A 16,316-nucleotide genomic window follows, 5' to 3' on the forward strand; every position below is an offset into this window, starting at 1 on the left:
TTAATAATGAATTGGACAAACTTTGTAGACAACAGTTTGCGATTTATAAGGATCTTCTTTTCCATGTAAATGATATGCCGAGTGAACGCGAAATATAATGCGATCGTCATAATCGGCGTTGATTATTTTGGGACCTGTTTTGCTCGTTGGTCTCTGAATTTCGACGCAGTCGCAAGGTGGTTCCCATTCTTCCCGTTTCTTTTTCGACTTATTTTTATCTTTCTCTAATCTAATAATCAGCTGATTGCTAATCATCTCAGCTCCAATCTCTTGATAATATTTTGAACAAGTATCCTTGATGAGTGAATGTGACGAAGATGATGATGGACAAGGCAGATGGGTTATTGAAGGACAGAGGCACATGTCTTGTCAAAAAATTTAAAATAATTTCAATATATATACATATACATATATATATATTTATATATCAGTATATATATATAAATATTTATGCTTTATTTAAAAATATTAAATATAAATAATTATTTTATGATTTAATATTGTACAAAAGAGAAAATATTTTGTTTCTTTTTAATTTTTTACCTATTTTATAATTAAATATAGCAAAAAACACATATTTTCTTAAAAATGAGGCATTGGCTGTTAGATTAAATTTGAAGTAAACCATTTGAATTAAAATTTATTTCAGCTAACAAAAACAGATTTTTCTTATATTTACCTTTATCATTAGAAAATTGCATTTTAACGAATAACTTGAAATGTGGAATGTAATGTTTATTGAAAGAAAGATTATTATTTGTATTATTTGTATATTTAACGTCCCATTTTTATAAAATTGTGGTTGGGATTTAGTACAGTTATTTAAAATCGATTCTTTTATTTGACATATTCACATTGCGCGTTAGAAAACAAATACATCACAGATTTGCCATTTCTAACATCATTTGAATCAATTCGCACCATGTCACCATTTGGATAACCCAGTCAAAATTTATTACATAACAATTTGCCATCATGTTATATGTGTGTGTGTATTAAGTCCCATTATTCATATACATAACACAACAAAACAGCAAGAATGATTGCGGCAACTTATAATTGTGGCTGTCTATCAAAATTGTCTGCCCTGAGTCCTGGACCAATCAGATTACAAGCACCTTGTTATTTTCAACCACACGGCACTCTGCACCATTTACAAAAACAAACAGCACAATGTTGTATGCACTCCAAAATTATTAAAAAACCAAAACATATATATGCAACATCTGAAAATATAGCTTGTTGCTGCATTAATCGTAAAAGTTTTCTTCATATATCGTCATGTTCAAAGAAAATTCCTTCCGTACACTTATCATCAGCTCCTCCACAATGTTGCTCTGTGAATGCATTTAGAATGTATTCGACCCCTTCACACAAGCTAGTAAACTCAGTGATCTCCGCATCGAAAGAAAGCATGAACAAGCAGTTTCTGAGCAGAAGCAAATCAAAGATGAAAAACCTTGAGATATCTGACAAGGAGCAAAATCCAACTAACATAGTCGTATCTGAGATTGTTAGAAAGAAACAGCCACACAAGGAGATTGAAGCTATCATCAATGACAATCGCGTCATCATCAGGATGCACAAGGAAACGATCAGAGAGGAGTACGATCCCCCGTGCGAATGCATTGGTCAAGTAGTTTCAAAAGAGTCGGCATTGAGCCAAGGAAAGTGCAATGACGGCTTTGTATTCGATATGGCTCATGGAAATTTGGAACTCTGTCGTACTCCTCGAGAGGATGCATCCGTACCATCGACAAAGAAAACCTGCGAGGAGACGGGATGTCGTACGGTCACGTTGTATCCAAACGTAAAAGGCGATATCAGGAGTGCTCCTTATCGTATAGAAGGCAGGGAAGTTAGAAGGTCAAAGATGGTAAAACCAATCGATCTTGAAGAAAATCCAAATATATTCTTGTTGAGAATTAGGAAACACTGTGATAGTGGCGATAAAAGGCAGACAATCAATCTTGAGTTCCGAGCACCGCGTCCATGGCTACCAAGGAAGAAGAAGGATCTTCTTAAACCTGAGACATTAGAGGAACATGAAGACGCTGACATGGAACATGATATTGACAAGGAAAATGATATTGACAAGGAATATGAAGGTCATATCGACAAGGAACATAAAGATAATGAGGAGCATAAAGATAAGAAGGAGCATAAAGATGACATTGACGAAACGATTGATGCTCACAAGCAGAATAACGAACAAAAAATATTAATTTCACAATAAAATGCCGAAATACTTTTAAGTATGTTTTTTACTATTAACTTAATTTAATATTTATTAACGATTAAAAAAGATTGATATTAAGTATTAAAATAGAAAATAAAAGTTTTAATATATCTCTTTCCTCTCTTTTTACTTTCAATTAACAGCATATAGAATTACATTATTGCATTACATTTTTACATATTATCGCATTTACTACTAGAATTAGTATTAAATAATTTTTAGTTTCTCTTATAGAAGATGCAAAAACAAATAATTGAATTATTATTGTATAGGTTTGAAGAAAGAATACAAGATCTACTATATTCTCACGAGATCACTCTTAAGCTGTCAGCGTGATGCAGGTAATTATTAACGCGTAGCAAATTGAATTTCCGGAACGTGTGAGAATAAGAAACTGAGAATTTGGTAGTCAGCGCTTTTGAATTCTTTGTATGCATTTAATTTGTCTCGGATTAGATATATGATTCCAAAATGATAGAGATATAAGTCCATACCTAAAAATAATGCGACAGACGCCGCAGACAAATACCGCTTTTTTTTAATATTAATAAAACAGTTTTATTAATAATAAATATATATATATATTCATTGTATAATTAAATTTTTTATATATTTATAATATATTTATTAGTATCATCTTTAGATTTAATTTTTAGATTTAATTTCATCTTTAGATTATCATTTTTAGATTTAATTTCTGTTTACAAATTATAAATATATTGTTTATGCACTAACAATTGCAGAAGCACATATAGACATTTTACTTATTTAATTTATTCTTGAAGCGTACAAAACTATTTTTATTTTAATTTAATTTTAATTCGGCAATTATTTTCATTTTTGGACTTAAATAATATGCATTCTATTGTTACATGATATGGTTATAATCGATTTTCTACTTTTTTCAATAATGTATAAAGAATAATATTTAACAAAAAGACTTTTTAAAGTAGATAAACTGCATTTTATAATTAATTTATTGTACAGCTAGAGAATATTCCAGGTCACACTTTATAATAATTAATAACTAAAATTTAATAGAAATATATTATATTATAATATTATAATTGAATTCGGTGATAATAAACCTTCATATTATGTATTTTCTTCTTTTTACACGTTTTTATATGCCATATACATGAAATCTATATAATAACATAGACCACAAACGTAATCGTGGGACAGTTTAAGAAATATCGCTGAGAAAATTACTTGTGCATTACATTCTGTATTCCCGAAGACGTTTAGATAAAGTATCTATAACGGCGAGAGCGCGAAAGAAAAAGATCTTGAAAAATTTCCGGATCGATTCTCACGACTCGAAGCTTGGAGTCAGGTGCGCGTGTGAATGGACTTCTGGCTTTCATTCATCTCTTCTTGAAGATTCGAATAGCCACCCGCCCACCAAGGCCCCCATTTTTTGACGTCCGACAGTCTCGAAAGAATAGAAAAGAGGGTAAAGAAAAAAAACGATGATTTTTCAGTAAAGTGCGCGACCCGAAATCGAGCCGTTTTCAAGCGTCCAGGTCTATTGATGCATATAACGATAAGCCGAAGCTTATTTGAGCAGACCGTGATTTTTCAATTCACCTGATAGGCTTTTCATGGTTCTGGATTTATTAATGCTCGGATTTCCACAACAGATTGTATGCTATATTTAACAGTACAGCGAATGTCCTGAGATAAAAGAATAATATGTAATATTAAATTGCTTCCTAAAAGCAGAAAGTGAAATATACTAAATTTCTAAATTAAAATAATTTTTATTTGCATATTTTTCAGAAAAATCATACATAATTTTTCAACAATTAGCACATTGTGATTAAATTTTTCATGTCACAATTTAATCGTATTTTAAAAAATTGTTGTTAATAAAAACAATTTTTTAATTATTTATAAATTTTACAATTTTACAACTAGCAATATCGTTTTGTGGCTGAAAGTCAAGAACAGAGATATTCGTTTCCGTCATAATTGTAAAATAGAATAAAAATAAGAAAAAAAAGTAAAGTACACATAAATCATGTTAAAAAGTAACACTAGAAATTTAATGATAACGATAACATTGTAAAGAACACATAAATCGTTAACAAGTAACTTTCTTACCTAAGATTTTTGCGCATATACTGTAACTACACATTTTCATCATTTTCTCCTGAAACGTCTCATCTGCTCGAATCGCATCCTGATCCGGCAGATCCCCTCGATTAACGGATTACATTACTCGCACCTTCTTCCGTTTACTCATCCCCGCGGGCAGCCTAGCCTGTCGTGATGATTCTGCGAGCGATCCGTAGCTTTCAGGTGCGCGCAACGAGGAACGTCAGCGCGTATTCATCGTCTTTGAATTGCGAATGGATACAAGCGATCCATACATCAGAAAGTCAACGGCGCCCCGGGTGTGCCCGTGGCTTCCTGGTGAGCGCGAGAACACACTCGTCCTCGTACGGGAGAATGCAAAAGATCTCCCAATGAAGAAGCGGTATCTCGCGTAAAGCAGGAGGAAAGGTGGCTGGCCATTAGGGGTTCTAAATGCTTTTTAAAACCGGATTCTAGGAGGAACGTATCGAGTGTCAGACGCGCAACAATGACGTGGGTAAACATTCCGATATACAGGCCCACCCGCGGCGTCCATCGCTGCACAAGGGAAGCGATCTGCGACATGGACAACATAACGCGCAGGTAATGTTTGGATGCGCGTAAAAGGCGAAAAGAATGAACGGTGATGGCGAAAGCGGAAGAATTTGTATTCGCTGACAGCGATTTCCTCGGAGCGACAGCTATTAGACAGAATTGAAACGATTGTAAATTCATTGGGAATGAATATAGGACGTAAATATTACTCACGATTGCTGATTCCAATATAATGCGCGTAAGAATTGTTAATATAATAGCAAAGGACCCTGCGCTAATTATACGATAAATAAATTGGATCCTGAAATTGATTAGTTTTCACATATAATCTTTATAGAAATGTAATACTGCCAGTATAGAAAAACAGTAATTATATCTACTTATTTTAAATATTAAAGAAACTGTTTAGTATTTTTAGTATTTAAAAAAAATTATTAATTACTGTCTTTTAGTAATAAATTGATCAGTGTTAAATTTCTGTAAATTTCTGTTTCCTTTAAAAATATGGGGAACAAAAGATGTCATAGACTTATCAAGGCTCAAAAACAGATAGTTTGCAAGCTATATGGTGTATTAAAGGTACTCTATGAGTAAAAGTTTTATATCTTTGAAACATTATCCTTAGTAGCAATTTATTAGCCATAAATTGGTTAAGTTTTGGGGATATATTGGACCAATATTGTGCCCTTAATTGTGTTAAACTAAAAATAGCTAAAAAACTATCCATTATCGAGCCTTGTATCTTTTCGTTCATCACATTATAAGGTAGATCATGTATAGTCCGATTCACGTTTACAATGCTTAAGAATCATTTTATTCCTGTTGTTTCTCAAATGTTAAATAAGGACAACTCACGAGTGCTGTGAGCGTGAATCAGACGGCTGCCTTTGTATGAAAACTTATAATTAATTAATTTCTCTGGAACAATTTTTCATATATAATTAGGATCCTTTATTCAATAAGTGAAAAAAAAGGTCGCAATCTACATACAGATATTTCACACACTCTGTACGTTCTGATTATTGTCGTTTGAATAAAAATTGTAAATTTGTAATTTTTATTTCACTTAAAAAAAATAGAGGTTTGAAGTAAAATAATCCGTCTATTTTTGTCGGCAAGTGCAAAAGTAAACAGCAACGAAGAATGCTACAAATATTATTGGCGGACGTAGTCGACTTAATAATAATAGATTATCGGTGTAACCTGAGAGATTAGGGTAGGCTTTTCTAGGGCCGTAATCCGGATGCATTTCAATAATCGTTTAACCCAAGGTTACCCTTCAGTTATAAGATTTGGGACAGGCCAGATCAACAGCAAGTCACCTGTCAACCTGCAGGGGACAATAAAAAAAAGAAACGAAGAAGAAATCATAAGATTATTTATAAAAAAAAAGTTCAAAGTTCATGGAATTTTTTCTTTTCAATTTAAAAACTCTAAAAAGTACTTAATGGAAAAATATCTAAAAGGACGAAACTTAACTGCTTATTAGAAAGAGGAACTTTTAGAAAAGAGAAAAGAGAACGAAGTTTCGTATCTTTGGAAAAGAACTACGAAATTTAGTACAATAGATGAAGAGGGACAGAGACCGAGAAGAAAGATTCGTACTCTAGAGAAAGAACTTTAGAGGGCTCGCGATCATATATCTATAGGTCGGTAGGGGGGTGTCAACGAGCTTGACAAAGTCCCAGCGGGGTTTCCGCTACCCGAATTGCTACCGGGACTCCCCGTGTGAGAATCTGGTACACTTAACGCTAAGCTACCGCAGCAGCTCCCGGATTAGTTCTGTCAGTTGCGATCGTATCCGTGTCATGTTCCGGACAGAAATTGACATTCGCGTGCCACTTATAATCTACTTTAAATCTAAAGTTTGCTTCTTAGCGTGTGCTCCATTGCAGGTAAGGCTTAGAAAAAAATATCGAGATATTGATGATTTTCCTAAATGATTAAGAGAAAGATACACATTGACGAATTGTATTCTTTTGGAGGAGCAATTAAATAATAAAATTTTTATTTTCTCTCTATCATACAATACTTCATTAAAAATAAGAAAATAATGAATATTGGAGTAAAATATTTAATATTTAATATATTTATAAAGAAAAATATATTTTATATAATTAGTTTCGTGACTAACCGTACAGCCATAAAAGATCATTTTGCAAACTATTGGGAAATTGTAATTATCGAGTAAAAAAACGAAAAGAATTCAAATCAAATATATAAAAGATTTTTCTGAAGAAATGAATTATATCCTATTTTTCTTAATTCTTTGATTTGACGAGTGAGCATATCATCTTTTTATACTTCCCTCGGAATCACAGATTCATATACGTAACCGCGAAACATCCCATAAAAACGTATTGTAATGAAAAAAAAGGCGGAAAAAAGCACGGACAGAGAGACGCGTGTGTGTTTCCGAGGGCGAAAGGGCGCAACCCACCATTCTTCCCCCTTTACAGTACGTCGCATAAACGAGCAAGGGGTTCTCTATTACATGAGGGGTTGCAATCGGTGCGGTTGGTGACGCCATCTTGAATTTAATCGCCGGGAAAATGGTGGTAGTCTCGAGGCAACGTTGATGGACGAATGTCGTTGCCTGATTTAAAATATTGTAAGTTCGATCATATTTATGCAAGAAGTAGTGCATATCAAATATTGCAATTACGATTTGGACATACAATATTACAGAGATTATTAATATTACAGAGAAAAGAGTATAATATTACTACACTGAGAAAAAAATGCTGTTGATTCAATTAAAGTCTATATTACAGGCTGTCACTAACATAAGTGATTAATTCATGTATATTTTTATTGACACAAAAAGGCATAAATTATTATTTCAATAATCAAGCCTTTATATCAATAAAATATACGCATGAATTAATCACTTATATTAGTGACAGCCCGTAATATAAACTTTAATTGAATTAATAGCATTTTTTTCTCAGTGTATAAATTATTATAATAATCTAATCATTCGTTAATATCAGCTAATATCTACTAATATCATAATATAATTATGAAAATATATTAAGAAGGGGATATTAATAGATAGAATTGAAAATTGTCATATGTAATTTAAATATTCAATTATTGCAATAATAAAATACTGATTATTTAATAAAAGTCAATTCATTTCATTTCTGTGTTTCAATTAGAGTTGTACATTTTAAAGAATTTAAGAATATCTATTACTGCTAAAATAAAAATATATACATGCAGAGCAATGAGCTATTATATTCAAATTAAACGCTATCGATATATTATAAATATTTATTTCAACAATAAATCCCTCAACTATATAACAAATACAATATATAAGTTTAATAAATATTTATAAAATATACACTTTTTTAATATATTCAGTCTTTGATTATTTACATCTAACATACTATAATTTTATACACATATTTACAGTTAACATATTACTTTCTCAAAATACATGATTGTTACACCTAACTTATATTAAGAGTATATAATAAACAACTCTAATTGTAAGTACTACCTATTTCAATTAATTATACAAGGCAAAATACGATAAAACTTTATCCGAAAGACAAAAAATCTGACTTCAGAATTCAAGGCAATTTTGGGAAAATGTCTCTAAAACTGTTCAAAGTTATAGTTAATAATAATAGCCAAGGCAATTGCCAACATTCGCTGAGAGGATATAACGCTAAAAAAAGAGATGAATATTTATATTATATTATATAAGTATATACATTATATTACATAAATATATACATTATATTATGAAAGAAAATTGAGAAAAAGTAGAAGTTAAAATAGAAACGTCTACGGAAATGGAAGTCTTGGTTTGTAAGATGAACGGAAATGGCAATAATTAAATTGTTTTTTACGTTAAATTAATTGTAAATTAGATAAATTGCAAATAAAAGATAAGTTAGATTATAAGTAGAAACAAGTATATAAATGTAACACAAAAGTCTTGTAAACCAATTGAGAAACAAAATGACTACACGAGCGTACAAATTATACTACATAAGTAGTTATATTATTTTACAAGTTAGAGAAAAAGTATATGAGGTAAATAATAAGTAATATGTTTCGAGAATTCATTCAATTTTAAAATGAGAACATCTCGATAACGTTAGATTGATTGCATGATTATATCGTACTATTGTAGTGATTGGAATCACAATACATCGTTATCGAACTAGTATATTACACTGTAAAAAATACGTGAACTTATTCTAACTTATTTATCTAAATTCGCAATTTATCTAACATGTAACGTTGCAAAATATTCGCGTCATTTTTCTTTTCGTATGATAAATTTGTCGCGAAAATTCAGAGATTATCGAGCTCACAGTCTGTAGTATCTGAATTTACGATTACCATCGAATAAGCTCCTTTGTTAACTGATGCAAAACCCTTCGAAGTTCTTGTCAAAATTCTCCAAGCATCGAAAGTACATAACTGTACGTTTATTGTAAACATTAAATTTATTTATTGTCAAAGTGATCACTGTGTTCGACTTTCTATCAAAGATCCAACGTCAGATCTGATAAAGGTATGGCGAAAGTTCGGTAGATTGTTGAAATGGATAACTTAGAGAAGCGATCATGCCTAATGCCGCTGTCGAAACGCGATACGAGTCGCGTACCTCATGAGTCCTCATATGCTTCTTGAGGTGATCCTTGCGTCCAAATCGTTTTTTGCAAAAGACACAAGAATAAGGCCGAACACCAGTGTGAATTCGTTTGTGTCGCGTCAATTCCTCATTTCTGGTGAACCGTTTCCCGCAGGACTCGACGTCACACTTGAACGGTCTTTCACCTGTAGGAACGAAATCCTATATGTTCTATCGAAATGATCGTTTTTGCCTAAATTTATTTGGATGATATCCAAAGATTAATTGCCGATATTAAATGCAAATTAGGATAATCATGAATATTTGCATACAAATTTATTACACGAGGTAATAACGTAAGCAATTAATCTGAATCAAAATATACATAAGTGGACGTAGAAACTTTTTTTCCGAATGATAAATCTCTCTATAAATATGCAAGTATTTTAAATGGAAGTGTTGTCTATGTAGGGATTACAAATATTTTGCAAAGTATTTATACATTAAAAAAACGATACAAATATTATAAAGGTTTCCACTGCGATAAATGTTTTTTAGTTTTAATGACGAATAAAGAAAATATGTGCTAAAACTTTGCAACAATAAATCAGAAGAATTCTTCAAAAGTTTTCAGTTTTCGTTTTTTATGTATGTCTTTTATCTTTTAAATATCTCTGGTAATTCAGAAATTCTTTACACAGCTTTAAATAAAATAAGATAAAAAGAGAGTAAAATATATAATAAAAATAAAATAAAATAAAAAGAACAACTTGTCGAACTAAATTTAAACGTTCTGTGTGTGTCTAACTAAATATTATTACATGAAAAATCAGATTGTTTTATAGAGAAATATTTTAAAATGTTCTTTATATAAACGTTCCTTATATATGATTATTTTTTACTCATACAACATTGTATAAATTTATAAATTATTTATACTAAAGTTTTTAACTGACCAGTGTGTATACGAATATGTCCGGTAAGCTGGCCGCCGTTACTGAATGCCATACTGCAATGTGGACAGTTGTGTTTCTTTGGACGCATTTTTTTTATCTCTTTAGCGACAACATCCTGTCGATGCACCATTTGCACCGCTTCTTCCATTGAATGATTATAAAGATTTAGAGGAAGGATTCCAGGATAAATCCCTGATTGAAATCCGGAATGTATCCCTGGATAGACACCGGGATGTATCCTGAGAACATCGGGAAGGCGTGATTCTGAGCTCGTGGTCCATGATCCCGCGACATCTGAATTTGCGGTCATCGAATAAGTTCCGATAATCGAAGTAAAATCCTCCGATGTTCGAAATTCTCTGAGCGCCGAGAGATAATTCGGCGAAATAATGTCACTAGAAGCGTCGATGTCCGAACTTCGAGTAGAAATCGCGCGCGATATCGGAGCCGTTGAATCCAGCGGTTGCTGCGGATGGAAGACACATGAGTTGTCCTTTGCACTTTGCACGATGCCAGTGGAGGCATCTTCGTCTTCGAGGGATGGCGTAGTTCTGATTGCTACTTTATCGAAGGACTTGCTTTCTTTTATCCGATGAAAACTGGTCAATGATGTCGAAGTCGCCGTTTCTTGATCCAACAAATTGCCATCGCAGTCATCAGACGTTTCGGTGGTGTTCGTCAAAGTTGTCGATGTCGTTGAGGACACGACTTGTTCATCGTCTTCCTGCCTGCTGCATGGCATACTGTGGAGTGCGTTATCAATCGTGATAGCGATTCCGGAAGTCTCGTTTGTTGTTTCCAGATCGTTCCAAGGTCGAAATAAACCCATGGTCTTCGGTTTGGACATCTTGAGAAAAACTAAAGATGTTGAACACTACTTCCTCTGTCACGTAAGACTCCAGTGTGTCATATACACGAATGGGACAGTCAACACGACAGTAAGAGCCGTTCAAAGATAACTGAATACAAATCTAGGCTCACCCCGATCTTATACTTATAGAAATATTTTCCCCTGCCTATGGCCTTTTGGGGGTCGAGCCAATCCACTTTAGGGATGGAGGAGGGAGGGATCGTCCTAAAGCATCGGTTGCAGGAGGATGAAAGCATGGACGCCGTTGGCAGTAAGGCCGTAGGTGGGTTTAGAGGGGCCTGTCGAGGGCTCGATGCGAGATACGCAGCCCCTTTGTAGAGAATTAATCGGTCGCTGCGGCCACGGGGCTCTCGCCCCTTTTGTTACGAGGGAGCACGAGTGCAGGCAGAAGGAGGGGAGGGATATGAAACGATCAGCGTGGAAAGTCAGCACGGTTGGAAAGGCAGAGAAAGATGCAGAACCGATACGAACGAATGATATCGAAGGGTCGCAAGGCCTACAGTAGGCCCACCCCGTTCACTCGAGCATGTCGCTTTCTTCAAACTGTTTCGACGAGGCACGCCCGTGACACAAAATTTCACATTGACGCCGATTATTATTGGTTACAGAAGGGTTACAATCCCCGACTATTTTCATATAAGCGTGGGAGATATTGTTACAGATAAAAATTGAAATGTTTCTTATTCAAATGATGTTAACCCAATTATCATTGTCATTATTTTTAATAATGCGTACTATTATTCATTAAGTAATATAATAAATAATATTTTTATTCATGCTATTTATTGTATGCTAAGTATTTTTAATATTAATAATGTAAAAGAAAATCATAGTGAAGACAATTTTTACTTATTACATTATAAAATAAACTGAGTGCATTTGAAATAAATTTACAGCACTTCAAGAATAAATCCAGTACAATTAAAATGTTTATGTAAGCCTCTGCGGTTATTACTGCATAAATTATATTGATAAGGCGATAAATAATTCGTAAGCATTAGTTGTATCGCATTTATTAATCAAGTTAATTATATTTGCAGTATGTGCATTCTAATTAATTATATCTTTTATCTCCTTATCTGAATATATAATTTGTGCACTAACAACCGTCGATGCATTTAAATATTTATCATAATAATACATTTGCAGCGATATTGTTATATTTAAGTATTTAATACATATTTTTATCTCTGTGGTCATCTATCACATTCAGAATATGTTTACTTGCATTTGCGAAGTAAAGAAATAAAGTATTTTTGAAACGCATTTATAAAATTAAGGAAAACTTTAATACCAAATCTTCAGTATGTTTTTCATTTTTTTTTATTTGATTTTGAATGATGAGCTTTGGCTCTTGTGAATAAATCAAAATAAATTTTTACACGATAAAGTGATTATGTGGACACATAATGAGAATTGCAACAGACAATTAGGTTATCGTATGTCCAGTATATCTGCGAAATCAGATTTTACAAAATGTCTGTAAAAATGTCTTTTTTACCAATTTTATCAGCAAAATAATAGCAGAAATATGTAATAATATAATAGATTCTATCAATATAATGGCAGATTAACTACCAGAATCTGCTGGCGATCTGCTTATGTCGACAGATTCTGTTGTGGAGCAGAATACGTTTCAATTGATACCAATTTATTGCAATTTGTTCTACTTGTATCTGCTAGCAATTTGTATATTGCTATAATATATATTTTATTTATAAGATAATATACTGATTTTATTTGTATATACACCAAAAATCTTTAAGGATAGTACTTCGCAAAAACATGTCATTGATTTATTGTAACATTCGAAGAGACAAAGAAAATGAAAGAGTCGACCCTCAGTAACAGATAGCCACCCCCGCCGATTCACGTCACCCACTCTTTTCTTCTCAACCATCGGCTGTTTCGCTTGCACTAATTGTAACGACACTCTTCTGTCAAAACGATGTTTCTATGAAATCGGCCGAAAGCCATTGATGGGCCTCCGACTGTGCCCTTCATCGCATTCATCACGCAGCATTGCTCATTTTGCAAAGGTCCTGTCGCTTGAACTTTGCGCTACCGTACAATCTTCGTGTTACCATCAGTTAGACAATTTTAATAGTATTAATAAATAGATCTTCATGGCAATATTTACAGGCTATATAACTTGTCAAATAAACCTTCTTCCTGGAATTTTCTTTCATCATTTTTTCTAATTTGTCAATAAAATGTAAATTAATACGCAATTGTGCAAGAATTATTTGCTTAAAAATAAATAAGTAAATAAACATAAATTGTGATGTATATTTGTAAATTCTTCTTGAATAAATACAGGAATATCATTAATTAATTATAAATATTTACATTTATAACCATTAATAAATATTATAATTTTATATCTTAAAAAATTGTTAATAATAAAATCAATTTATAAAGAACTTCATCCCGAATTTATTTATAACCTGGATCATTTAATAAAAAAGCTAAATCTTTAAAAATTTCAACACTCTCAGCTGCATTTACCTTTTCTTTTATATTTATTATTGTTCCCAGTATTTATAAATTCAGTCAAATAATTTATTATCATATCCACGAGATAATGAAAATTATTCTAAAGGCTGAAAGCTCAAATTTTTGAACAACTTAAAATACCTTTCTCTTTTCTTTTCTTTATTTGCGTATATTCTATTTGAATAGATGTCAACGTGATGATGGATTGATCAGATCTGAGAAGATACTTCAGTTTCATTTTTACTAACAGTTCTCGATTCGTCTTACTTAGAATGACGGATTTCACAACAGCCGATTACGGCTACCGTGCGTCAAGTTGAAGTTGCGTCTTTTGCGGTAAAAGGACGAGATTGTTGACTCAACGACCGTCTCGGGTTTTTGCTTGCAGTCAATGAATACCTAAATCTTTTCTACCTACCATTATTTGTTACCATTTCCGGAATTCACAGAGTATTCACTACTTGCACAGAAGTTAATAATTCTAGACCAATGTCATATAAGTTGATATTTTATTATATAAATACATTCGAAACTAAATGACTCTTCTTATAATCTCGAATAATTTGCGATTCTTAAATTTGTTTCATGAAACAAGTTGAAGATATTATCTAAATTATTTACTATAGTTTATAAGCGATCAAACTCCGCCTTTCCCAGTGAGAAATGATAATGGAATCGACATCAACTTGACATCGATTCGATATCAAAATCATCAAATCGACGTTGAATCGACGTTGATTCGACATCGATTTCACTTTCATTTCTCACACTGGATTATTTGATCAAATTTCTAATTTTAATCCAAGATTAAGCTCTTAACATTTTGCATACCATATGTTGATGATTTCATTAAAAAAACTAACAAGAAGTAGCAGACACGGCTATTTGAATGTCCGTGTTTCGAAACTGTGTATTAAAAGATCCATCAAACGAGTACCTTTTGCATGATAGTTTTACGCCCCATGCACTACAATTGTCACGAATTGGTCTGTTCTGATTGAAATAGAAAAAAAGAATATGAGTGATCGTGGGTGCATCGCTTTCATTTCGTAATATCGTTTTCTGGAGTTTTATTGTACGCCCGTCAATGACCGATGATGGATCAGGCGTCTACAAATATCGTACATTTCTACCCAATCTCGTCGAATTTATTGAGAGCACATTTTTTTGCGGATTGCTGCGGTTTAGAAAGGTATTGTGTCCGTAGTAAGCAAAAACTTGCGTCACACGAAAATATGGAACGTTGTGGCTGTCCGACGCGCTTTGCTGCACTTAATATTTAATTGTCGTATACACTTCATAATTTTTCCAACTTTTAAAATATAAAATCGTTAAAATATAATTCTAATATTAATATTACATTGATTCTATTAAAATTTATTTGTAATTAATTGATATACGTAGATATTTACTTGCATCGCATAAAAATATGTTCAGAAATGTATTTATTTTAAGGCGTTTATGACTAAAAAGTCACTAATTTTCTCAACACACACATACACATATATATTATATATTATATATATATATCTCTCATGTACATATATATATATACATAAGAAGAAAATTTTGTTGAGAAAATATTCATATTTTGAGTAAAACTCCAAAAGTACCATGGAGTCTTTCTCAATTGGATTGAAAATCATATAACACTATTTCCATGTAATAATTTTCCATATAATAATGGTATATTTACTATATATTAATTGTAAGTCATATTTGATTTTAGCTACGCAAATTTTAACAAAATATACAAAACAAAAGATATACCTATGTGTGTATATACATCCAAGGACTTCGATTCTTTCCTTCGGTTACTTTTTTAAAACTTCCAAAAATTCAGGTTATTTCATTTTTACGTCATATTTAGTTGTAAGGAGACGTAAAGTTTAGTCGTGTCGTTAATCGCGTACAAACTATGAACATTAATGTAGAAAAGTGATCATTTTTCAGTTTGTGAAAATTTCCGAGGGAAAGAATCGAAGTCCTTGGGTGTATGTACATGATTTATGCCCAATTTCTTCACTTCCAGATAAGTTGCGGATAACCTTATCCAGGAGATATCTCCATTGTATTCTGGGAGATATCTCTTGGATAAAGTTATTTAGAGGTGAAGAAATTAGACATTAGGCTCGATTGCACCAACGTTACTTTGATTTTAAGCGAGGCTTAAAACTCTCTTTGTCTCTGTCACTTTTTCGACTTTGAAATGAGACAGAGAGAGTTTTAAATCTCGCTTAAAGTCAAAGTAACATTGATGCAACCGAGCCTTAATACTTTAAATATTTAAGCCTTAAGCAAACATAGGAAAAAATCTGTAAAATAACGTAAATTATAAAATGTAAAATACATCAAATATATAGAAGAAAATGGTAAATATACTAATTTTTGCTTTCGACCATTCTATATGATACATTAAAAACGACGGAAATACACTAGGGTACGCACGCACGGCAGCCAACGACCAACAAAGACAACTTGTCGCTGCGGTAAGGAGAAAAAAGTGGCATAAATCATTGGCGG

At 32.4% G+C, this 16,316-nt stretch overlaps 3 protein-coding genes across 6 annotated transcripts in view; 1 reads left to right on the top strand and 2 right to left on the bottom strand.

The window, feature by feature from the left end:
• Positions 1–823, bottom strand: part of LOC108758296 (uncharacterized) — a 1,552-nt gene extending 729 nt beyond the window's left edge. Inside the window, exons 1-2 of the mRNA XM_018503174.1 lie at positions 680–823; positions 22–365 (exon numbers count right to left, since the gene is read on the bottom strand). Coding sequence (XP_018358676.1) covers positions 22–365; positions 680–701 — 366 coding nt within the window. The 5' untranslated portion in view covers positions 702–823. The remainder of the gene's footprint in view (positions 1–21; positions 366–679) is intronic.
• A 557-nt stretch (positions 824–1,380) lies between these two features.
• LOC108758320 (uncharacterized) lies at positions 1,381–5,137 on the top strand. Of its 4 annotated transcripts, XR_001939943.1 has the most exons (4): positions 1,381–2,255; positions 2,512–2,580; positions 3,480–3,695; positions 4,796–5,137. XR_001939943.1 is itself a non-coding variant. In XM_018503199.1 (2 exons), exon 1 carries the CDS (start codon positions 1,415–1,417, stop codon positions 2,234–2,236), a length of 822 nt encoding a protein of 273 aa, XP_018358701.1. In that variant the 5' UTR covers positions 1,381–1,414; the 3' UTR covers positions 2,237–2,255; positions 2,512–2,670. The 4 variants fall into 4 exon arrangements, 1 of the variants encoding a protein (XP_018358701.1); XR_001939944.1 differs by lacking the exon at positions 3,480–3,695; XR_001939942.1 differs by lacking the exon at positions 4,796–5,137 and having other exon boundaries at positions 3,480–3,921.
• A 4,258-nt stretch (positions 5,138–9,395) lies between these two features.
• Positions 9,396–10,574, bottom strand: LOC108758372 (zinc finger protein 449). The gene is made up of 2 exons (XM_018503281.1): positions 10,427–10,574; positions 9,396–9,676 (listed from the first exon to the last, which is right to left on the bottom strand). Exons 1-2 carry the CDS (start codon positions 10,572–10,574, stop codon positions 9,396–9,398), a joined length of 429 nt encoding a protein of 142 aa, XP_018358783.1.
• Positions 10,575–16,316: the final 5,742 nt, after the last annotated feature.

The sequence above is a fragment of the Trachymyrmex cornetzi genome, unplaced genomic scaffold (assembly GCF_001594075.2).
Source record: "Trachymyrmex cornetzi isolate Tcor2-1 unplaced genomic scaffold, Tcor1.1 scaffold156, whole genome shotgun sequence".
In the NCBI taxonomy this organism is placed as follows: Eukaryota; Metazoa; Arthropoda; class Insecta; order Hymenoptera; family Formicidae; genus Trachymyrmex; species Trachymyrmex cornetzi.